The sequence below is a fragment of the Cornus florida genome, unplaced genomic scaffold (assembly GCF_030987335.1).
Source record: "Cornus florida cultivar Cherokee Brave unplaced genomic scaffold, ASM3098733v1 CherokeeBrave_3.0.0_Hap2_Chr04, whole genome shotgun sequence".
Lineage (NCBI taxonomy): Eukaryota > Viridiplantae > Streptophyta > Magnoliopsida > Cornales > Cornaceae > Cornus > Cornus florida.
The window spans coordinates 104,665,500-104,691,221 of record NW_026775574.1 but is presented as its reverse complement, the minus strand read 5'-3'; the positions used below and the strand labels follow the sequence as shown (position 1 = coordinate 104,691,221).

General features: G+C 38.2%; 1 protein-coding gene across 1 annotated transcript; it reads left to right on the top strand.

Annotated features, from left to right (window-relative positions):
• Positions 1 to 3,239: 3,239 nt before the first annotated feature.
• On the top strand, positions 3,240 to 25,344 carry LOC132304448 (uncharacterized). Its single transcript, XM_059802128.1, has 8 exons — positions 3,240 to 3,394; positions 6,068 to 6,250; positions 13,649 to 13,754; positions 16,643 to 16,825; positions 22,734 to 23,219; positions 23,465 to 23,635; positions 24,564 to 24,664; positions 25,115 to 25,344. The coding sequence occupies exons 2-7, from the start codon at positions 6,203 to 6,205 to the stop codon at positions 24,572 to 24,574; spliced, it is 1,005 nt and encodes a 334-aa protein (XP_059658111.1). The 5' UTR covers positions 3,240 to 3,394; positions 6,068 to 6,202; the 3' UTR covers positions 24,575 to 24,664; positions 25,115 to 25,344.
• The last annotated feature ends 378 nt before the right edge of the window (positions 25,345 to 25,722 follow it).

Here is a 25,722-nt window from a genome sequence, read left to right as displayed (position 1 = left end):
AGATTTTTAGCATCACATTCAAACCAGACGTTCTGAAAATCAAAAGCACGAGCTCACATGACAGCAAGTCTAAAAGCGAATGCTTCAGCTACCAATGGAGATGAAGCCGAAAATTGCTTAAAAACAACTGCCTTAAGAATGACCTGGACCAATAGGGAAATCCCAATTCATTGGGCCTTTCGATACAATCAAATAGAAAGCCCCAAGGGCGCCATATTCTAGGAGCCCAAACTATGTGATTGAATAAATCCTCCTCTATCTGTTGCGGGAAGCCTTCTGAATCTCTGAAAATAACTCCCCCACCCCCAAGGCTGGCTGAATGGAAAAAAGATGCACCAACATTGTACTTAATTTTGCCTAAAGGGGGAGAAGACCAAGAAAGATGGGAAATAGAAGGTTTGGGAGTCAAATTCACATTCAAACAACACCTCTGCGAATAAAAAAAAAAAACTCCCAGAAGCTTTGGACTGCCTTGGAGGTCACAATTGAAGGATTCCAAAGTTCACCTCAAAAATCAAACTGTTTCGAGCTTTCCATAAATAATGAATTAATTAATTCTATTATATATATAATGAATTTAAGCATCTAGAGGACGCCTATCTGGCACGTGAAGCTAATGAAAGTATTTGGTACTTATAGAATGATCCATGCATATATTACCCACAACATGTAGTGGTACAGTCAATATTCATTAATTGCTTGCTTTAATTATATTATTCGTTGTGGTATAGACATACTTATATATGCAAGGCCCTTCGGTGATGCGGAAGATTAAGAAACAAAAAGAGAAGCACACACGGTCTTATGAAGGCTCGACGATGACGTGGCAGACGTGTCAAACTTAGAATCCATCATTGTATTTTATTTTATGTTCTATTTAATTTGTAATTCTTGAGATTCAAATAAATTGGCTTCAACTATAAAAGTCATCTCTCTTATGAATTTCTTTAAAGAAACCATGCAAAAATTAATAAAAGATGTTTGTTATCTTATATCCCTATATTATATTTAGGGGTGGCAATTAGGTAGGTTTGGACGGATTTTAAGGTGATCATGAATGAACGGGTCAATAATAAGTCACTAACTTATTATCAACCCATTATGGTGGGTACCCAACCTAATTACTCAAATATTTTTAATTCTTGAATACCAAAAAAAAATAAAATTGTTCTTGTAACAGTTTGCCCAAAAAAAAAAAAAAAAAAAGAAAAATTCCCAAAAGTTAAAACAGTGCCAAATTTGTGAGAGAAAAAGATCAATATCAATTTAACAGTAATTATGTCGGTCAATAAAGTTACTTTTCAAAAGAAAAAAAATAAAAGTAAAAAGAGAGGAAATTACACTCTCTCTCCAAGACAAAAAAGGGGAAGAGAAGAGAAAACAGAGGAGGGGAAAAAAAATAAAAGAGAGAGAGAAATGGAGGAGAGAAAAAAATGTTTTGTTTAAGTGGGTTGAGATGGGTATCCACTATTCAGCTATTTATTTACCTGTGAATATAATGGGCACCCATTTTTTACCCATTCATTTAAATTGATTATCCAAATGATTTAATTTTAATAGACGGGATTGGATACTATCTTCTGAAGTAGTTCACATTCTGTTGCAAAATGCTCGAATTACACTTAATTTATTTTTATTATTAAAATAAATTATAAAAAAAAAAAACTCATACTATATTGATGACATATTTCCTATTAAATTTGCAAAAATTTATCTTTATTTTTTTGTACTAATTGTTTAAATAAAAATGTTAAGTAATTTTTTTAAAAAACAATTTAAGTAAATTCTTATTTTTTTCATAAATACATTGCATTAAAAAGAAGGTATTTTTTTATTTAAGTAATTTATTAATTTTTCATGAATATATTGTATGGTAATGAATTTGAGCTAAAAATTGATGGCAACCATAAGCTCAAAATAGGTCCACAACAATTTTACCCAAATTCAAGTGGAAAGCCCAACACTACCAAAATTGTGCAACGTCTATAAAATCAAACGTCAGTCAAATGCTACAAGCACAATAGCTAGGGCAGAAATAAATAATACTGCGTAATAAATAAATAAACTAACAATGTATATCTGAAATAAAAATTTTATTTGAAAAAGTCACAATTGTGATTATAATAGGTAATTAAAAAATACCTAATACAAAAAGATTTGATGGTTGACAACTAATTAGGAAGATATTTAAAAATGGAAAATGATATTTTAAATTTTCAACCTAAATAGGCATCATTACTACTCTTGTTTGTTTCTATAAATACATTTATTTTTCCTTCCTTAATTTTCAGTGTTTTAGAGTCCTTGATCATTATAGCAATTAACAAATTCCTATGAAAGTAATTGATGTAATAATGATCAAAGACACAATGTTTTATATATAATTAGGGATATACAATCTAATTATATATAGGAGATGTATGAAGTATCACAATAGTACTTACAAAGATGTAATATGATGTATATATATAATAGATACACATTTTAATATATATGATTTTAATTGTCAACAAAGATCCTAGATTAAGATAAAACTTAAAAGAGTAATAATATTTACACCAAACACTTACAGTGACTAACCGAATATTTATACAAAATACAACTAAGCAAGGCTTTACTTTCTTATTTATTGCATAATTGACCAATTAAAATAGTAGGTCTAGCAATCATTTTTCAATTATTTAGTGCAAGAATCATTTTTCAACTTAAAAATAAGATGACAACTTTATAAATAGTTAATTGCCTTATATTTTAATATGAGTCCCATTATATTAGACACATAAATAATCACATAGAATTAGTAAAGTAGTAGATTTTTATTTGTCGAACTAAATATCAGTACATACTGTATATTGATATATATTATCAAAGGATATATAATATATAACCATGAAGGGACTTAAACTTTCTTCATGAAATAAAATACCTATAAGTAATTATTTGTACGTTTTAGACCCTTATAAAAGATAGAAGTTTATGTAAAATGATCTTTTATATTCAAAATTTATTAATTAATTTTCAAAAAAGTTTAAAAATTGTTTATAAAAATACAAATAAGTACCCAATATAAACAATGTTAATTTTTTACGAAATAAAATACCAAAAAACAATTGTAAAATATAACCCCAAGGAAGTAACGTGTTATGTTTGAATGGATTAAAATCCCTAAAAATTATTATTTGTGTGTTTTAGACACCTATAAAGTAATCGCATCAGACGGTGGCAAAAAGAGCCACTAATCTTGCATTCGCATCGTCTACAACATACCCAGAGCATAACCGAAAAACAAACCATACGGAGAGTATAAAAGTGAGAGAAGAGGAAGGGGAAGAGAGAGAGAGAGAGAGAAATCAGTTGATCATCGTCCCAAACATTACTCTTTTCATTCTTTCAGGTACCTTACGATCATTGCTTTGTTATCTTTTCACTGTTTTCTTTCTCAGTAATCATTCAATTTATGTTTGTCTCACACAGTTTCAATGTTAATCATTATTGATTCTGATTCAACCGACCCTAGAAAATGGTGGGCCTTTCTTTTATTTCATCTATCGAAACCGCTCTAAAGATGTTTATCATCAGACTAGGGTTTCAAGGTTTCTTGTTGGTGTGATTTAATAGTATACATAGAATTCAAGACTGAGTTTGTAGGTTTCTGCATATGAGGTTTTAGTAATCTGGAATTAATGGGTTTCATTCAGTTCTATTTCTTTAGTGATGAAGATTGGGTTTGTTAATGTTTAACGGAAGAATGTTCATTCATTTTGGAATTTGGATTAAGTGATCTTGTTTACTTCTGGGGGATAGAGTTGAGAATTGAGTTTTTGTTTTTCAATTTATGAATGTTTTTTCATCTGGAATCAATGAGTTCTGTTCGGTTTATTGCTCGACAGAGCTTATTATTATTATTATTATTATTATTATTATTATTATTTTATATATAATAGTTGTAATGTTGTGTTTTTTGCTGTATCTTACCCTCAAATTGATTTGGGATGTTTTATTTTTAGACCCCTTGGCCCTTGGACTGTTGATAAAACTATGAAAAACTATTAACTGAAATGCATTTTGATGCTGTTAAACAAAAGAGTTAGAGAGCAATAACTTCTTAATCAATTTGCAGGGAGTGAGTGCTGAAAAATCTCAGTTGAGAGATGGTAGTGGCTCAAAACTGAGAGAATGGGATTAACTTATCGAAAAAAAAAAAAAAAAAAAAAAAAAAACTGAGAGAATGGGATTAAGAGGGGCTTTAGGATACTAATAATGTTTGGTGAAGAAAAGGATAAGAGTAAATACACTATTCTACCTACGCTGATAAAATTACAGAAAGCTTAAACATGGTTAACTCATTTTTGGCTGTTAAGCCTGACATTTGCTTCTGGACTGCATAATATAGACACAGCTTTTTTCTGGAATCGTATGTTGATTTGAGCATGCATGTGGACTTGATATGAGGAAATGAGTTAACTGTTGAAGGCATTTTGTTTCTTCGTTAATCAGGTGTATAGGAGTTGGTAGCAAAAAACAATGTCATTGGATGGTTCCCTATTACCTTTTGTGTTGTCTTGAGTTATTAGTCTTATCAAGTGATATTTCAACTTCTATATAACTTCTATCATCTTGGTTTGTAGGAATCCTCAAAATACTTAAAATTTTGTTCGTTTCTTTAATAGGATAAAAGGCTTTATTTTTTAAAACTACACTCGTTTATAAGTATGTCCAATTATGGATTTAGAATGAGTTCATAAATGACCTGGGATTGATCATCAGAAATCTCAATTTAAAGTTTGATTAAGTTTTTCAGTAATTTGGTTGCTCGATTAATTGAACTTCTTGATGGACTGATTAAATTTTTAAACAAATTATAAGTTGAAAAACATAGAGCTATGACCAGTCTTGGGATTGATCAAACCAATCAATCAAAGGTCTATAGAGGCAATGATTGATAGCTTGATCTAAGTTACTTGGCTTATCTATTGAAGGCTACTGAAGTAAACTTGATTGATTGACCATAGTGGTTGATTGATTGAATGTAGCAGATCAGTTTGGAAACTTACAAAATTTAGTAAATTTGTTTTAATCTTTTTCATATAGCACTCCTATATTGACCATGAGTATGGGGTTTATAGTCAGTCTAGGGTATGAATTACACATTATTAAATTTTATAAATTTTAGAGAGGAAGCTTTGAGTATTAATCTAGTTTTCATACAATTCCATACTCTATTTGAATTGATCAAAACAAGGAGCAAATTGGAAAATATTTTAGCAATCAGCAATCGTGTATTTTTGTGAAGAACAAGGAATTTAAAAACCACAAAGAGCAGACTAGTGGGTGATCAAGTTTGTTGATTGACCAGCAAGCAGAGTCCGAGGTGGAACATCTGGTGTGAGTCTCGATGAGAGGTAACTAGTGAACTACAGGGTTTAGAGTTTGGTACCAAGTGTTGTAATATTTTTCTCTATAGTGGATTGTTCATACTTGGACCCAAGTTCCTGTAGAATTTCCATTTCAAGGGCATGTAAAAGTCTATGTTTCTGCTTTGCTTTCTATTCATTGCTTTATGTGTTTGTATTTGTGATTGAGACATGTGGTAACTGAATAATCTAAAAATTGAGCAAAGTTTAACTGAAATTTGAAAAGTTTGCTATTCACAGAAACAGTTTTCATAAGACCTATTCACCGCCCCCTCTAGGTCTGAATTGAACCATTCGTACACTGATGTATCATAACCTAGGTGCTGGTCCGTTCCCTCATGGCACCCTCTTATATTTGTTCCACATACTTTAGATTGGCTTCTGTAGGATTACTGATTAGTCAAAACATTGACGTCAAATTCCCTGGTAATTAATAATTTCAAGCAATGGCAAAAAATGGGTGTCAGCTACTTTATTTGTGATTCCTTATGCCCCCTGATGTATGGTTACTTTTGATAGCATGCAATAAACATAGCCAACGTTCATACTTTATTTTAGCAAAGATGAGTGCATTAAATCCTTTGGGATTCTATTTTGGCCTTTTAAATGTTGAATTAGCTAACTCCGTGGCTTGTTATGATATTTTGTATAAGGTATTATATGTTGCTTATCAAAATTTGCAAGCAAAAGCTGGAGGGATTAATTAGTTTGTGAAGTACAGTAGCAGAAAAATTGAATTGCCATGAATCTCTTTTGCGAGTATCTCTCTGGTTTGGGACCTTGAGAAAATGTCTAGTGGAGAGGTCAGAAAAGTCTCATGTCAAGATATACAACTGGTAAGCTGCTGAGCTTGTATTTTGTTAGTGATGGACTGTTGTCTTACTGTACATTGTTTTTATTCCATTTTTTTCTGTCAGCCAGATAATGATACCAAAAAGGAACTTATAATATAAGTGGCTCAGCTTGTGCTTGCCTTGGCCACTTGTCAAGTCATCAAAATGATTGGACCATTTTGTACCAAAAGTCTGACAATACAAAATATAGCCTCTCTCTTAGTCCCTTGTCTACTACAATTAAGTAGAGTGAAGATGACGGACATGCTTTTTTTTTTTGATAAGTAAAATGTATTAAAAGGCGTTCAAAAGGGGAACGCGTCCCAAGCTATACAAAAAACTAAAACTATGATCTCAAGGAGCCCAAAAAGTCCACAATATCCTCAATGGAGGAAAAATCTCTCCCCCAACCCCAACAAAAAAGAGTACAAATAATAGAGAATTTCAACACCCCAATGGAGGACTCCTTCCCATCAAAAGATCTTCTATTCTGCTCTTTCCAAATGCTCCACCAAACACAAAAGGGGGTTACCCTCCAGAAGACTCTCGCCTAAGCCCCCACCCATTGGCCCCTCCAAATATCCAGCAAATCCCGAGATGTCCAAGGCATAACCCAATGAATACCAAACAAATCAAAAATGAGACTCCAACAATCATGAGCCACAGGACAATGCAGCAACAGATGATCCACTGACTCCCCATTCAACTTACAAAGACCACACCGATTAACAATAATATGTCTTCGTTTCCTCAAGTTATCCAAAGTCAAAATCTTGCTCCAAGCTACAGTCCACACGAAAAAGGCCACCCTAAGAGGTGCCTTAGACAACCACACCGTCTTCCACGGGAAGGAAGCGCCATGAAAACTAGAAAGGCATACAAAAAAAGACCAGACCTGGAACATCCCCTGAGAAGAGTGCACCCAAAACAGGGAGTCAACACCAGTGCCCTCCACCTCCTGTCTGTACAAGAGAGCCAACAAGCCAGTGACATCATCCAACTCCCAATCCTGAAAAGATCGCCGGAATTGCACATCCCAAGATAACCTCCCGTTATCAAGGCGATAGCAGTTAACAACCATAGTTTGTTTGTCAACAGCAATCCTGAACAGCCTTGGAAACAAAAGAGCCAGAGGCCTATCCGCGCACCAGGGATCCTCCCAAAACTGGACAAACCTTCCATCCCGAACTTTGAATCTAACATGTTTGGAAAACTCGTCCCATCCTTTTCCAATGGCCCTCCACACCCCTACTCCACTAGCAGACCTGACTGGCCTAGCTGACCACCCCCCTCTCTCCTCCCCAAAGCGACAGGAAATAACCCTTCTCCATAATCTATGCCTTTCACTGCCGAATCTCCAAAGCCACTTACCGAGGAGAGCACTGTTAAAGGGGGCCAATCTCCTAATCCCAAGCCCGCTCAACTGAAGAGGCCTGCAAACCTGCTCCCACCTGACAAGATGATACTTAAACTCCTCTCCACGACCCCCCCAAAGGAAGTTACGTTGCAACATCTCCAGACGGCCAACAACCGAGGCTGGAACCCGAAAGAGCGAAAGAAAATACGTTGGAAGGCTTGACAAGACGCTTTTTACTAGCGTAACTTTACCACCCTTGGAGAGATATTGCTTTTTCTAACCAGCTAATCTTCTTTCAACCCTCTCAATCACCGGGTCCCAACTTCCCACCCTCTTGGCCGAGTCCCCCAGCGGCAAACCCAAATACGAGATAGGGAAATGTTGTGTCCCACACCCTAAAGCAGCAGCCAGAGTGTCCACCTCCTGAACCTCCCCCACAAGGACAAGAACACTCTTGCCCACGTTGACTTCAAACCAGAGACAGCCTGAAAGCAAACTAAGACACATCTCAGATACCTCAACTGGGACACCTCTGCCTCACAAAAAACAACAGTGTCATCCGCAAAGTGTCATCCGTAAAGAGTAAGTGAGAAATTTCCATTTGCTGAACGGAGTCGGGACCGATCTTGAAACCCCTGATAAAACCAAATCCACCGCCCTTCTCATCAACCTACTAAGAGCCTCCATAACAATAATAAAAAGGAATGGGGAGAGAGGGTCCCTCTGCCTCAGACCGCGAGAGCTACCGAAAAACCCCGCGGGGGACCCATTCACCAACATCGAAAACCTGACAGTGGAAACACATGAAACAATCCATTTCCTCCATCTCTCACCAAAGCCCATCCTCTCCAACAGGTAGAACAGGAAATTCCAGCAGACATGATCATAAGCTTTCTCGATATCCAGCTTACAAAGAACCCCAGGAGCCCCACTACACAATTGAGAATCCACACATTCACTGGCAATAAGAGCAGAATCCAGGATCTGTCTACCCCCAATGAAAGCATTCTGGGACTCAGAAATAACTCCATCCAAGACCTCCCTCAAACGGAAAGCAAGGACTTTTGCGATGAGCTTGTAAATGCATCCAATCAAACTGATTGGTCGAAAATCCTTAATGTGAGAAGCACCACCCTTCTTAGGAATAAGAGCAATAAAAGATGCGTTCAGTGATTTCTCAAACCTCCCCGTGGAATGAAACTCATGAAAAGTGCCCATCACCTCGTACCGGACCACCTCCCAACTCTCCAACAGAAATCTCATAGTAAAGCCGTCCGGGCCTGGAGCCTTATCACCATTACAGCTCTTAAGGGCCTTCAGCACCTCTTCCTCCGAAAAGGGATTTTCCAACCCATCTCTTTCCAATGTAGAAATAGAATCAAAGTGAAGATCATCAAAACGTGGTCTCCATCGAAGAGGCTCAGAATAGAGCTTTTGGTAGAAAGAGACAATACCGCTACGCACCTCCTCCTCCGTAGTCAAAACCGCTTCATCCACACACACCCGCCCAATGTGATTATTCCTCTTATGAGCATTAGCGGTTCTATGAAAAAACTTGGTATTCCGGTCTCCCTCTTTGAGCCATAAGGCCCGAGATTTCTGACGCCACGAAATTTCCTCCAAAACTGCAATCTCCACACATTCTGCCTGACAAGCTGCTCTCCTACTGCGTTGGGATTCAGCAAGAACACCCTCCCCTTCCAGTCTATCAATCTCGGCAATATCAGCCAAAGCCCTATTCTTTCTCCACTCTAAGCTCCCAAAAACCTCCTTATTCCACCTTTTAAGATTATTTTTCAGAATATGAAGCTTTCTTGCAAGAATAAAACTCGACGTGCCCACCACCAGGTTCTCCTCCCACCACGAACTCACAAGTCCCTAGAAGTTATCCGCACGAAGCCACATATTCTCAAATCTGAAAGGAGTACAACGAGATCTCAACCCTCCACAATCCAGAACCAAAGGAATGTGATCCGAAGTCACCCTAGCCAACACAGCCTGAACAACATCCGGGAACTTCTCTTTCCAGTCACCGGCGATAAAAAATCTATCAAGACGAGAGAGAGTTGGTGCTTCCCTTCCACTGGACCAAGTGAAAGAAGCTCCCTCAAGAGGAAGATCAATAAGCTGATGACCATCTATAAAGTCAGAAAATTGCATCATAGCCTGAGTCCATGCACCTCCTGAAGATCTCTCCGCTGGAGACCTCACCGCATTAAAGTCACCTGCCACACACCAAGGAAGAGACCATCTATCCTTCACCCCACTCAACTCCTCCCACAGACCACCCCTCATATCATCATCAACTGGCCCATACACCCCAGAAAAGCCCCAAGTGAAACCATCCTCCTCCATCACAAAGGCACAAGACAGAGAAAAAATCTCACGAAAAACATCCACCTTAGCCATCCATCTTCTATCCCACATAATGAAAACACCGCCTGAAGTCCCAACAAAATCCAGCGCCTCCCATTCCACAAACCGGTTACCCCACAAACTCTTCACCATCCGATCAGTCATATAATCGATCTTAGTCTCTTGAAGACACACCAACTGCACCCCCCATTTCCTCACCGCCATCTTCACCACCTTTCTCTTGCCCGGACCATTAAGGCCACGGACATTCCAAGATAAAAGTCGTAGCTTCATAAGGAAACATTCTCCCCTCTCCTTCCCCCCCTCAACCACCCTATCATAATTCACCTCAGAAACCAGATTCCTAAGCTCCCTTTCCCCTTTCCACAGAGAAAGGTTTTTCTTCTTCCGGCTCCTCCTTCTGGAAAACTGAATCATCTCCCCCTCTCTCCCCACTGCCGTAGCCTGAAGAATTGCTAAGGCTTGATCCCGATTGCCGTTGCAAGAGACACCCAGAAGTTCACTAGTGACCCCAATATTAGCCTTGACCCATTCCTTTCCAGTATCCTCAGCTTCCTGTCTACACACCTCACTGCCCAACTCCTCTGGAAGAACAATAGCCAGTGGGTCCACCACCCCCAAGTTAGCATGACCCTCCTCCCACAACATCAGATCAAAAGACCTGCTCCCATCTCCCTCACCTCCCTTATCCACCACTGCCTCCTCCACATGAGAAGACCAGTCCTTACCATAATCCAAAACACCATCCCGGATGAAAGGGTCCGGATTGCAATCAACAGTTTGAACATCAGGTGAAAATTTGTGCCTCTGCAGTTCCTTAACCAAAAGAGAGGCTGATTCATCGCTGAGGGAAATATGAATGTCTTTGCCCACGCAAACAGTCACCAAATCAGACACAGAACCCTTCAAACAAGTCATTGGGCCATCTTTTAGAGGAGAACAAGACCTTGCCGGTCCATTCAAAAGAAGCTTGGCCAACCTGCCCATTTCCTCCCCTGAGGAATCATTATACTGAGACGTGGAAGAAAACTCAGAGCATGTCTCAGCAAACCCGGCACACAACTGGTTGAAATCCCTGTCACCAGACAAACAAACTGTCCCATCCCTTTCTGACGGCCCAACATCCCCAAAATCAGAGCCAACCGTAGAGCTCCTCACATCCACCGAGTCACCATCTAAAACATGCGACAACACCTGCTGCCTCCCAACAAAAACCTCCTCCCCCTTGCTTCTCAACAACTCACTAGAAGGAATAGAAGAAGGGAAAGAAACTGATGGAGCGTTCCGGACATGAGAAAAAGACAACTTACCTAGGCACGGGTAAGAATCCTTGCGGGCGACCCACTTCTGTTTGTCCTTTCTGGTCCATCTCTTTCTAGATTGCTTCAAAGGATTTCGAGAGAGACCCTCCTCCTTCATGGCCTCACAATCACCATTCTCTTCTTCACCCAAAGACCCAGACTGCAGAGAATCAAATCTGTTACCCGAGAGCCTGTTCTGACAACACGAACCATGCCGGAAAGACTTCGGACAAACCCCATCCCCTTTCGTCATGCTCAAACTCACCTTCGCCCAGCTCGTCTTTTCACTCCTCGACCAAGACCGTGATGCCGAGCATCTCTGAGATGTGTCTGGATAAGAGTCTTGAAAAGAGTGGCTATGATTCATTTCTGAGCTGGGCTGCCCACCTTGGAATGAAATTGAGAGGTTTTTATTTAGGCCCCATTTAACCACCCTCTCCTTAGCCAATCTTGGCTTAACCTGGGTTGGTCCAGCAACAACAAGAGGCCCAGCAAGCTTGAGGTGTCCATCCCTCTTAGCGGGCTTTGAGGGCCGCCCCAGCCCAGAAGGAAGCCTAGAACCACCCCCTTCATGCTTTTCCTTGCCAGCCCCTTTCGAGCCTTTAACATGAGGCCCACATTGAAGAAGCCCAACCTCATCAGGCCCAAAAGAATTAGAATTCAAAAAACTCCGAGAGTCACGAGGCTCCGCACGTGGAGGGGCAGCTGTCTTCCACACACAACGGTCGTCGTTCCTCCTCCAACCACGTGTCACATGAGAATCCTTCCCATTACCACTCGCCTGAAGCGCGTGATGTCTCCCACGTCCCTGACCTTGAGTCCGGCTGTACTGCACCTCCACCTTTTGGATCTCCGACTTAGATCTACCTCCACCACCAGATCTGCGAACCGGACGGGAGGCAGCCGACAACGCCGATGATCTTAAATCACCATTTCCAGCATAAGTCCCAGTCAGCGGGACCATGGTCGGAGCAATCTCTTCAGATAATGAGATTCTGAATGCCCACTGACCATCCTCCACCACAATACTCGCCGGAATCACACCACCGTCAGCCACAGTTGTCACAATCCTTTCCGTGTCGCTCATCTCGAAGGCCTCCACTTCCCAAAAGCCACCACACACATCTCCAATGGCGATGAAAAGCTTCTAGCACCAAAGATGCAGCGGCAGACCATATAAAACGACTCGCCGGAATTTATTCCTCAGCCTTAGACCGGAGCACCCAACCCTGTAGTACCAGAGATCAATAAAGAGCTGAGCCTCACCCCACACTTTCTTGCCCCAATCAAGGACCTTATGAGCCTCCAACGCCGACGGGAACCAGAACAGCAAGAGCCCGTCCGGCAAGAAGTTAACCCTAACCCCGCTCGAAATTAACCAGGTCTTCGTGGCCCAATCTTCAATCTCCTCCAAGGAACCCACCCCTCTGTCAAAACGCCGAACGAGGCAAGCTCTAAGAACCTGTTCGCGAGAGGAAGTGCTGAGCCTATCCACCCTAAACACATGATCCTTCTGAGAAGAAATCCGATTCACCTCCCCTTTAAAATCCAGGTGAGGAAGACGGGCTACCTCCAAAAAAGATAGCTTCTGACAATCGAACGCTTTCATGAACAAACCACAACCAACGAAGCAGCGAAACCACCAAAGAAAGAGAATGTAAGAAACAAAAGCAGTAAAGGATTACACCGGAGTTAATGACTCCGATGATTGGTCGGAGTAGTAGACTCCGGCCGCATCTCTACCACGGCAAGCTTCCTCCGGCAAGCTATCTGATTGTTTTCTGTAATCTCTTAACATTGCACCTCCCCTTTAAACCACGCTAGGGCCAAAAATACAAAGGAATCACTTTTGACGGACATGCTTATCAGCTATCTCATGCAATTTTTTGAGTTTTATAAATATAAAAAGAATTAATAAACCAAGCCACCTTGCTTTGTGTGTGTGTGTGTGTGTGTGTGTGTGTATGTGTGTGTATGTTTGTAGTACTTGGTTGGTTTGGACAAAATCTTACAACATGCTATTTTTTGTGTGTTACATGCAATTTTTTGAGTTTTGTAAGTATAAAAAAGAATTAATAAACCAAACCACCTAGCTTTGTCTATATAAACAGTCTTTATGTAGCTTAAACTAAGAAGTTAATTGACCTTCTCCAGGAGTTTTTAGCATGTTATATTTTGTAATACTTGGTTGGTTTGGACATAATCATATAACATGCTAAAAACTCCTGGAGAAGGTCAATTAACTTCTTAGTTTAAGCTACATAAAGACTGTTTTTGTGTACCTTGAAATCAATTATTTTGAGTAGACTGGCAAATGTCAAGATCAGGTTCATTTTATTTTGTTTATCATTTTATTTCCAATTTCAGGTGCAAAATCTTATAGAACACTGTATCCAATTGTATATGAGGCGGAAAGAAGTGGTGAATACCCTCTTGGTTCAGGCGAAAGTAGAGCCTGTTTTTACAGAACTTGGTAACTGATTTTATCCTTGCATATCTCCTTCATAATGATGCTTTGTGAAACCATGGCACATATGAAGACTAGTCTGTTATCACTATTTACTTTTTGTTGTTCTTCTGATGGTTAACAAAGTAAATAAAAAAAAATAAAAATAAAAAGACATTGTTTGACACTTCTTGTTGTAGGGACTTACCATAGGCAAAGGTCAGAGGATATATTTTTTCTTATTTTATGTTTTTGTATTTTTGGGGATAGTCTTGGATTGATTGAGAATATCAGAAGTTCAGTTTCTCCTCTCTACTTTTCTCCTCCTCCTTCCTCTTCTTGCTGCTGCTTCTTCTCAATTCTTCTTTCTTATCTATCTCATCCTTCTATCTCTGCTGTTGCATCATTTTGGTATCAGAGCACTATGGTCCGTCTTCTTATTCTGCTTCTTCAATGTTTCTTCTCTCCTGTTCTCTTTCTATCCCTCTGATCTCTCTTCTTCCGTCCCTATCTTCTCTCTGTTCTCTGTTTGCCTCTCAACTGTCTTCTCTCTAGGTTCTCTCTCTCTCTCTCTCTCTCTCTCTATCTATCTATCTCTCTCTCTCTAATTATCGTATACAACCTCTGTTCATAAACCCAGTCAAAGCAAAATTGAATCAGTCCAATACGAACGCCAACCGGATAGAAAACATTGTAGCTATTTTCTTAATTCCATTTTTTGGTCATGCTCCTCCAAATTGTTGGGGATTTATACTATTGGGGAGCTTTAATACTATGTTTATCAATCTTTGTAGTAGCAATTTTCTTAGGGAGGAAGACAATGTATTTGTGCGGAAGATGGATGGTTTCTATTCCTGTCTTGGATTTTTTTTTTTCAAAGTTGGACAGGTGTAATGTTTGTTCACTCCTATGGTTGCCTTTTCATTTTGAACCTTCCTAAAGATATCTGGTTAAGGTGGATCACATGACTATGGGGGTAGTGGGAGGGGGGTGGGTTGGAGATTCCTAAAATGTTTTGCAAGCATAACTGGTGAAGAAGAATTTTAGCATTCTTTTACTTTATTGTACAATGTCCGAGGAGCTTTGTACTTCATTATTTTCCTTGTTCTGCATTACTTTAGTCTTGTCAAAACATAAAACATTTGTTATTGATGCTCAGTGATAGACAAAGGCAGGAGAGAGGAATAGGAAGATTATTTGGAAAGTGGTGCCTATTTGTTTTCTTTGGATTGTGGGATAAGAGTGGAATAGGGGATTTATATTTATCCTTTTTCCATAAATAGGCTTTCTGATGCAGGACAAATAGACTTGTTGTAGTTTTGATTTAGAACCAGAAAGAAAGAAGGGGATGAGAAGGAGAAGATGAGAGGAGACTAGAAGAAAGGGGTGAGGAGATAGACGAAGGGGGTGAGAAATTAGAGTGAATAGGTAGGTTGGACAGATGGGGGATTGAGAAAAGCAAGAACACTGAGAGAGAAGAAAACAAGGAGAGGTCTCAAACTTACAAATATTATTCAATAATGCAAAGCTGAAAATGTCTGATTACATATGAACCTTTATATAGGCACAATGTTAAGCAAACCCTAATAAACCCTAAAATAAGAAAATACTAAAATATCCGAAAATTCAAACATTACCAAAAATAACAATAAACTTAAATTAATTTACTAAAACCCCTTAATTTTATCTCTTTCCCTCTTGTGCAAAAGTAATGCTAAAGCATGTGCAACTCATGTTAGAATCATATCTTGTTCCCCATCACTTTCTTTCCTGGATTTTCTTGGTTGCTCTAATGTAAGTTCTGTTTTGTTGAAATATCTCCAACATATATGGGTTTTGCCATTGCTTTTCTTTACAGTTCTCTCATGAACCTTGAACTAGGGTAGAGCTTGAAAATCTCAGTGCATTATTTGATTCCATTGGAAGTAATAAATTTATCCACAGATGCCGCAAACCTTTCTCCTAGTCCATGTCAAACTCAAAACCTTAATAAGGTATGAGTCATGTGAAAGGTACTATTAAAGAACAATTTAACTTGTGAAGCATTGCAACCTTATCAAATAAGAAATGATGATTACCTCCAAATTTTTTATGGCTTGAAGGTTTTGAAAATTTGGTTTACTCACCATCTATATGGATGGAAGGCTCATATTGAGGTTATTATTTCACACAAATTTTTAACCATTGATTGGATCATTTTGTTTATTCATTTCTTTCTATGTTTTGTTGGTAACTTGATATTCAACTAATGAAAGGAACATTATTACGGTTGGATGATTATTTTGCAGTATGTGATCAAACCACAGTAAAGGTCAGTAGAAGGAACATATTTATATTTAAACTGGGTTGACGGGCAAGAGGAGGCCACACTAAAATCTTTTGCAAAATTAGCATGAGGCACTGTATATCTGAGTGTTATTGTCAAGAAGCAGTTTAACTGGCTATATAGATGGGATGCACTGCACAGTGAAAATGGTTCCCCTTATAGTTGTTGGTTGCTTCTTGAAATCTGATGTCTTAATCCTGTTCCTTGGGGTATGGGGGGCCATTGGCTAATGCATTGCGTGTGTAATAGCTAATATATTGCACACAGTTGTTATGAACTTTTTGAATCCATTTTATATTAGAAGATGCATATTTGCATTTCTTGCGCATTTTTTTTTTTTTCAAGTCACAACTCAAATTTTTAAAGTTATGGGGAGCTCTCTTTAAGTGGCTGTAGAAAAAAATTATGTCATTAATTCCTGGAATCTGGATAGCTGCCACTAGTCATATGGAAGAATGACAACAATAGGGAAGTAACTACCCGAATCATCTGGATCCTGAAGCTGTAGTCTATGTCATGTAATTGTAATCACACACACACACACACTTATTATTCTCTTCAAGAGTATAATGTATTACTTTTCTTCCAGTTTGGCAAAAACTTGAAGAAGAAAATCAGGAATTTTTCAAGGCATATTACCTGAGATTGATTTTGAAAGAACAAGTAATTGAATTCAACAAGTTGCTTGCTAGTCAGGATGAAATGACGCGTCATATGCGCCCAAATTTAGTTGCTCCTACACGCATGGTTAATGGATCTCATATTTTACCAAGTGAGTTTCTCTACTCAGTTTTTAATTATGCTTGAACTGTAGTGGGATTTCCTTGTATATGTATATGAATGGATAAATCTCTCAAAATTGGCTTGTTCGGGAAACTCTTTGTTCTATTTACAGCCATAGATTTCAATTAGAAACACGCATTGCACGAGCCTGATATTGTCTTGATTTTTGACATTCTTAATATCTGTCAGTTTGATTACATCCTGTTATTGCAGTTAACTGCAATTTCTTTTCTTTTCTTTTATTATTATTTTTTTTTCATTTTTCCTTCCAGAGAAGTTAACCTCAATTTCAGTCAGATTTTCATTGTTTGGTGCTATCTCCGAAATATTATTATCTCTTTTTGTTTTTACCGAAGGTTTTAAACAATGCCATTACATTTTGGCAATACCATTACAAATCCTTATATCAGCCGTAATGAAGGTCTGTAATGGACCATAATCGCGGTGAACATCTCATACCCCCTTTTTAACTCTTCTTCTCACTTTCCACAATTTCAGCTTCTAAACTCTCTCAAAACATTACAGTAATAGATCTACTCTCCAAGATTTATAATACACATGTTAAATCTTGAATCAGGAGTTTGGAATATTTCATTCATTCTGTAAGTTTGAAGTTTTCATAAATATTCTCCTTTCAAAAATATATTTCGTCTATATATTTTACCTCTACTTGCAACCACAATTCTAAAAGCGTCAAGTGTGAACTTCTATTAAGAGTTGTACTAGGCCAAAACCTCTACCACCGAAAAGCACTCTTTTATCTTACCAGACACAACTACAAGTGAATGTTTAAAGTAAAAGTGTTTTTAGCCTGTCGAACAGCAACACCAAACATGCAGTAAGTGTGATAGCGGTTGCACTTGTTGTGATGATGATTGAAATTCTCTCTCTCTTTCTCATGGTGATGTGGGTGATTTGGATTAAAAAATTTGTAGAGAAATGTGGTTTTGAATCATACATGGGAGGAGGTGTTTTTTTCACTTCTGTGTTAGTTATGAAGAATTGTTAGAACTCTTATGTTGAATGGCTTCATTGCCCTTGGTTTTATGAAACTTTTCTACCATGGGAGAAGTTAAACCTAATTTTCATGGTTCCTCTCTTGAGAATCCAGGACAAGTAGGAATGTGTGGCATTTTTAGAGATCAAGCTGAGAAGAATATTTCAAAGCTGGCTCAAGATTATTTAATCAAAGCAGAGATCTTGTGTTTGAAGGTCTTAAAACAGCTGTCTTTTTTAGAGTGATTTATATCTTGGTGGAGAGGGATTTTTTGCGTTATGGTGTTCTTGGCAGTGAGATCACTTTATTATAGGCTGGTATATGGCAAGATGGACTTATTGGCTACGAGTGGGGCACTGGGGCTACATTGTTGAGTGTGTTATGGAAATGGTTGTATGGGTACACCTAGGCCTCAAAAAGCTCCAAGATCGGCAAAACTTAGCCAAAGCACCTTTACCTTCTTTTAGGCACATATAAATCCCTCAGGCGTGCACTTTTTAGTAGGCTCCAAGCTTAAACAATGCATGATTTTATTTTCTTAATCATTGGGTTTTTATTTTTTCGTAAATGACAGAATATTCTCTATATATATCTTTGTTATATTTCATAGATCATATTTATAAACTTATCAGATAATTGGTTTTTGAAATTCATGAGTTTGTGGTTGACTGTATGCATCAAAGGTGTCTATTTTTTTTATTAAAATATTTATGATAATGTAATATGTATTTAAAATTTGTATGATTGTAGCATTTTATAATTGCACATTTGTGATGAGAAGGGCTGTGGATTTGGGGTTTATTAGGGGTTTCAAGCTTGGCCCTAAATCGGTTCAGCAGATGGAGATTTCTCACCTTCTTTTTGCGGATGATACTATTGTTTTCTGTGAGGCAGAGGTGTCCCAGTTGCAGTATTTGAGATGTGTTTTGGTTTGTTTTCAGGCTGTCTCTGGTCTGAAAGTCAATGTGGGTAAAAGTGTGCTTGTCCCTGTGTGGGAGGTGCAGGATGTGGATTCTCTGGCTATTGCTTTAGGCTGTGGGACGCGACGCTTCCCTATTTCTTATTTGGGTCTACCGTTGGGGGACTCGGCAAGGAGGGTGGGAAGTTGGGACCCGGTGATTGAGTGGGTCGAGAGAAGATTGGCTGGTTGGAAAAAGCAATATCTCTCCAAGGGTGGAAAAGTCACGTTAGTGAAGAGTGTTTTGTCAAGCCTTCCAACATACTTTCTCTCGCTTTTTAGGATTCCAGCCTCTATTGTGGGAAGACTGGAGATGCTCCAACGGAATTTCCTTTGGGGGGGTTGTGGGGAGGAGTTTAAATATCATCTTGTCAAATGAGATGAGGTTTGCAAGCCTCTTCAGCTTGGTGGTCTCGGAATTAGAAGACTGGCCCCTTTTAATAATGCTTTTCTAGGCAAGTGGCTTTGGAGGTTCGGCAGTGAAAGACATAGATTATGGAGAAAGGTCATTTCTTGTCGTTTTGGGGAGGAGAGAGAGGGGTGGTCAACTAGGCCTGTTAGGGCTGCTTATGGTGTGGGGGTGTGGAGGTCCATTGGGAAGGGGTGGGATGAATTCTCCAAACACATTAGATTCAGAGTTCGAGATGGAAGATTTGTCAGGTTTTGGGAGGATTCCTGGTGTGAAGATAGGCCTTTGGCTCTGTTGTTTCCAAGATTGTTTAAGATTGTTGTTGACAAACATGCTATGGTTGCTGATTGCTATCGTCTTGATAGCGGGACGTTGTCTTGGGATGTGCAATTTAGGCGACCTTTTCAGGATTGGGAGTTGGATGATGTCACTGGCTTGTTGGCCCTTTTGTATAGATAGGAATTGGATTCCTTGTTTTGGGTGCCTTCTTCTAATGGGACGTTCCAGGTCCGATCATTCTTTGTGCGCCTCTCTGGGTTTCATGGGTTGCCCTTCCCGTGGAAGACGGTATGGCTCTCTAAGGTGCCCCTTAGGGTGGCCTTTTTTGTGTGGACTGCAGCTTGGAGTAAGATTCTGACTTTGGATAATTTACGGAAGAGAAGACATATCATTGTTAACTGGTGTTGTCTTTGCAAGTGTTTTTGGGAGTCCGTGGATCACCTTCTGTTGCATTGTCCTGTTGCTTATGAATGTTGGAGTCTTTTGCTTGGTTTGTTTGGCATCCATTGGGTCATGCCTCAGACTTCTCGAGGATTGCTAGATATCTGGAGGGGCCAATGGGTGGGGCTAGAGACTTCTGGAGGGTGACCCCTCTTTGCGTTTGGTGGAGTCTTTGGAAAGAGCAGAACAGAAGATCTTTTGATGGGAAGGAGTCCTCTATTGGAGAGCTGAAATTTTCTATTATTTGTACCCTTTTTTGTTGGGGTTGGGGGAGGGATTATTCTTCTTTAGAGGACATTGTGGACTTTTTGGGTTCTTTGAGTTCATAGATTCTTTTTGTGTATATCTGGGGATGCGTTCCCCTTTTGAACGCTTTCTAATACATTTTACTTATCAAAAAATAAAATAAAAATAAATTTTTTTTTTTTTTTTTTGATAAGTAAGATTTAATAAAAGGCACTCAAGAGGGGAGCACTCCCAAAAGAATACACAAGACGCCAAAGGCGACACATTTGTGATAGTATTTGATTCATGTGTATATAGAAATGATATATATGTATTGATTTAGTTGACTCTCTTAGTTGACATGCCAAAAAATCCATTTTTTTAAAATAATCTTGCTTATGTTGAAATATTCGAAATGTATCTTGACTTAAATGAATACATATACAAATTAAAAGGATATATGTACATTGCTTCAGCTAACCTACTGAATTGAAATGCTGAAATTTAGCTCTTTATTTTTTTTCCTAGTTGGTACTCACACACATTTGTCTCTTTTGAGACTTGAACCCTTGACCTCCCTTTGGGAAGTAAGAGGCTGTTACCGCTAGGCCACTGGCCCGTTGATAAATTTAGCTTATTTTGACTTGCTTTGTTTGTGTTACATTTGTAATTTTTTTTTCTATTACAGCTATATTTAGTATTGCATTTATATGACGCACATGCTTTAATTCTCTCAGGCTCACATCTTACATTGCGCCTTGCACTCTGACCCTAGGAGACCTTGGTGTTTGAGTGAGATTGGGCCTTAATAACTACACTAAAGGGTCTTAACTATAATGTTGATTTTTGGTTCTTGATTTTTGTTTTTTGGGTCCGGGAGCCTGGTTTTATTTTTTGGTTTGTTTTATTTTCGTTTTAACGACCTGTCCACTTCTGTAATTGATTAATTATTTTTAGTATATCTTGTTGTTTCCTATAAGAAATGATGTGGTTTAATTAAAATTAATTGATGTTTGGAAAATCAAAATCTTATAAGTATTATAGTCATTTGTGTACCATTCTTCACCAGGATCACCATTAAAGATGTTTTGTTAGATTCAGGGAACATAAGATAGAAGGTGAAGAATGGTTAAAGAAAGAAAGTTGAAGTCATTCAAGAGATGAAGTGTAGAGCTGGAATACACAAAATTTTGTTAAATTGCGACAATCTTGATTCCAATTTTTTTAAAACTTTAAATAGATGCCAACTTTTTCTTGACTGAGACTAGTTTGTTTCATATACTATGTGATCAAAAGCTAGATAAGTATGTTAATAGCTTGTAGTGATTTGTGGATGACTGTTTAAAATTTTGTTTTATCGCATGAAGTACCCATCCTAGGAATAAGTTAATGATGTTTGAACTTCGTGCTTGAGTTAGGAGAGAACAGATCTTTTGTATAAAATTTATTATATAAATGAATAGGCAAGTGGTATAAGACCCCAGGGAATTTTCCTGGTGATTGCCCGGTGCATGTGGGTTGGGGGCACTACATGTATCCGTTGGTGGATTATGGGTTCTCTAAGAGGCCCAACAAAAGACTTTGCTTCTTAGTTTTTATTTTTGATGGGACTTTTCTCAAGTTAGGAGAGAACAAATCTTCCGTACAAAATTTAGTATGTAAATGAAAAAAAAAAAAAAAAAAAGGTGGTATAAGACACCCTTCTCTGCTTCTTACTTTTTCTATTTTCAATTAGGGGGAAATTTTTTTATGTTTTTAGAGTGCAAGGACGGAGTTGACATCTTGGTCAATTTAAGGGTACAAGTGCTTCTGGTAGTACCATGCTTTACATAATAATTTGTCTATTGCAGTCCTCAAACTCACATCTTTTACGAAAATTTCAATTGTCAATTTTGGTGACTATAAAGTTCCTTCATTAAAAAAAATTTCCCCACCCATCCTTATCTTCTAGGATTAAAAGATGTTAATGGAAGGCTGAATGTATCTAAAATACTAATAGTGTTCTTTACATTTTCTAATCTATCATCATTTCAATATTGCAGTTCAAAAATTATGTTCCATGCTAAATCCTGTCCATCATGTTTACATCATGATGCATGCTTTAAAGATTTCCCGAGTGTATGATTATGCTCCTTAGCTACATGTTTCAAAATTTCAATTCATGGCTGTTATTTGTAGATTTTCATGACTGCTATCCTTATGAAGGAAATAAGTTTGTTAGATTTACCCATTCGTTTCCGTTACTGCTTTCCTTTTGAAGGAAATAGGTTTGTTGATACATGAGGATAACCATATAAGTATATTGTAAATGTTAAGGCAAGTTGGTCTCTACTTTTCTGGCTTCTCCACTGTGCTACTGTAAACGTGAACTAAGCATATATAAATATGTATATATTCATCTACAGTATTTCTGATTTGTTATTAGTAGTTTAGAGTTTGCTAGCCATTAGAACTCCAGTTTTCTATAAGTTGGGGGATAGTTTTGTTTAGTATTCTGTGCTATATTCCCTTGAATATTTTCTTTAAAATTTAATCTTGCAATGCCATAGTAAATCCCCGGACTTAATTTCTGTAACTCTCTCCAACAGCGCCCCATAACTCAGCCATTTATCCCCCAGAACAAACGGGACCTGCTGTGAAACCAGAAGATATGTGCCAGCCAGTTGGTACCAGTTTTCCTAATGCATTCTTAAACCATGGGCCTTCAGTGTACTCGCGCATGCAAACTGCTTTTGATATGCCTGCTCATGCAAGAGAGATCAATGTTTCGCCAAATATGCTGTTTGCTCAGAACTCAAATGTGGGAATACAAGGAATGAATGGTGGGATGATCACGTCTGAACTTGGCTATGCAGGCAACTCCACATTGATGTTTGGTGCTGATAGGAACGTTTTGGAAACACATCCTGCAATCGAGGGTGCAACTATGTCATCTTTCCGGAGGGTAGAGTCCAATTCGCAACCCTGGAATGAAGCAGTCCTGGATGCTGACATGTCTTCGTCTCGACTCTTAGGACAGATTCCTCAAAACTTCAGACTCACAGATTTGACAGCAGACTTTTCTAGTAGTTCAGGTTTGTTCTTTCTGTCTTTGTGTGTGTGTCTCTCTTCACTAAAACATGTTTAGTCAATTCCAAAATTTTCCAAATTCTTTTGAGCCATTTGAGCTAGTTCAGTACAAAATGTGGGCTGTATTGTGACTTTGCAAGTAAACATGGGAGTCATTGCAGCACATTATCCTATTTTTCATATTTATATTAGTTGACCCAATTAACTTTGGAACATTTGAACTGTATTTAATGTTTATCTATTTGTTCAGATTTTGGTACAGATATATTAAAAAGTTATAATGGGTCACCCTTTCTAGCAACAGATACAGACTTCCTCCAACCTCATGGTTGGGGAGAACAGCAAGGTGAGGCTTTTGGGCCACCCTTTCGAGCAACGGATACAGACTTCCTCCAACCTCGTGGTAGGAGAGAACAGCAAGGTGAGGTTTTCGGCTTTTTGTCGGTGTTTCAAGTCGCACAGTGTAACTGAAATTTGTATTCTGGCTTGTCCCAGGACAATAGGAGGTTATACACTATGTCAGCAGAATTTGTTACGAATATTTTATCAAAGATCAATTGAATAATCCCACTGGCCTTCTTTCAAAGCCTATTAATTTGTGTATGTGTACATTTTTTAAATGTGCAAGTAAATTGAGGTTTCTAGAAAAGTACAAAAGTTCCTCCCCCTGAAGTTAAAGCAAACACATACACCCATGGCAACAGCATGCCCCTAATGGGGCTCGAACTCTCAACCTCCCCTTTGGGGAGGAGAGATTCTGCCCTCCAGGCTAGAGGCCCAGCAAAATACAAAATTATATCATATACAAGTAATCCTTGCAAGTTTATACAATGTTCTTGTTTCTGGTTGTAGTCACATTTGTCCAGCAATAAACAATTGGTGATATTGGCTGAAAACGCATTATGATTTATAATTGAAATTTCTTTTAGAAAATATGGGAACTTCAATGTACTACCTGGAGAGTTTCAAAAATAAGATCAGGTTAAAAACATAACCAGTTCTATTTCTTTGGTAAATCTATTTGTTCCGATCAATCTAAGATAATCGAAAGGCAACTCTTATTCTTATGGTTCTGATTCCTAGATCTTACTTGGGAATGTATTTGCAAGAAAAGCTTGTGACATGCTCCTCAATTTCAACTCCTGCGGAACTAGGGATTACTGTCTTCGCTCTTCCACTGTGATTTCTTTAAAAAATTAATTTGTAAGCTGGACTCATGATGCCTGAACAAATTACGTAATGAATTGTAGTGGTTATTGGAAGGCATTCTTCTGTTCAATCACTCTACATTCTGTTATTTGTGTTATTTTAGCACCTAATTGACATTCCATTTTTCTGTTTTGCTGCAGGTCCAACTTGAACCCTGTTAGGACAGAAGTCTTTGTATATAGCTAAAATTCAAAATTCATAGTACTTTACTGGTTGAAGATATTGATTGGTGTGTGCTGAGGTAATAATTCATGTTGGATCACATTATGTATCTTCTAGGGATGAGAAAGTTGGAAACAGACCAACAGAAATTGTTTCTCAGAGACCATGGGATCCATGGTCTTGATCTTGGTCCTATATTAATTAGGGTTGTCCTAGAAATATGACACTGATACTGTGTTATAACAGTGGTGAAGTTGTCATCAACAAATGCACTGTTTTATAACAGTGGTGAAGTTGTCATCAACAAATGCACTGACAGTTTTTATTTTTTTTATTTTTTGTTTTAATGAAGAGGTGGTAATAATCAATGAAGAAATTTGGAATTTTTTTTTTCCTTTTCGTGTGGATGAGGATTAAACTCCCTTTTGGAAATTGGAATTCTACATCTTGATATTAACATCTTATATTTCAAGTATTCAAGAGATGAGTTCTGTTTGATCGTAACATTGTTTCAAAAACTATTTTGCAGGCAATCATTTGGTTGGAAATCAGTATGTGAGCATTTACGCGTCTATAAATTGGAAAACGTAGGTTTGACATATTTTCTTACTGTATTGTACAAACTTTTGGCTCTATTCCCAAGAATTATAGTGCTTATACTATTTTGTGAACCCTCAGCTCATGAAGACTAACTTCTTGCACCAAGTTTTGGCATCATACAAATATTTTGTGCACAATCATATTGAAAACTTTGCTTTATGCATGCACTTCTTAATGGTAGTAACTGAGAAAGCAAAGTAACTCTTAACCTTTTTAAGGTTGGCCCAACTTCACTCTTTGACAATTCAATTGCTCAATGGGCAAGGGCCTGGGCTTGGAAGTCATGGGCTGTACCGTCTCGGCCTGGCTTGATGTCGACCCCTAATATATAGGTGTGAACTATGAAAGAAACACAAGCCACCATATGGGTGGATCAAGGTACAATAATTACTTATATATTATAAGAGGAACTTCCTGGACCTTGCTTTTTACCCTTGTAGGCATAAGATGGATATGGGTGTATGCATTTGAGAGGACTTTTAGGCTATGTTTGGTAGGGTGGGTTCGAAGGGGGAGGATAATATTAGTTATGAGGGA

Coding starts and splice junctions, on each gene's coding strand:
- LOC132304448 (XM_059802128.1), top strand. CDS start 6,203: ATGTCTAGTGGAGAGGTCAGAAAAGTCTCATGTCAAGATATACAACTG. Junction 6,251..13,648: donor CATGTCAAGATATACAACTG/GTAAGCTGCTGA, acceptor TTCCAATTTCAG/GTGCAAAATCTTATAGAACA. Junction 23,220..23,464: donor AGACTTTTCTAGTAGTTCAG/GTTTGTTCTTTC, acceptor CTATTTGTTCAG/ATTTTGGTACAGATATATTA.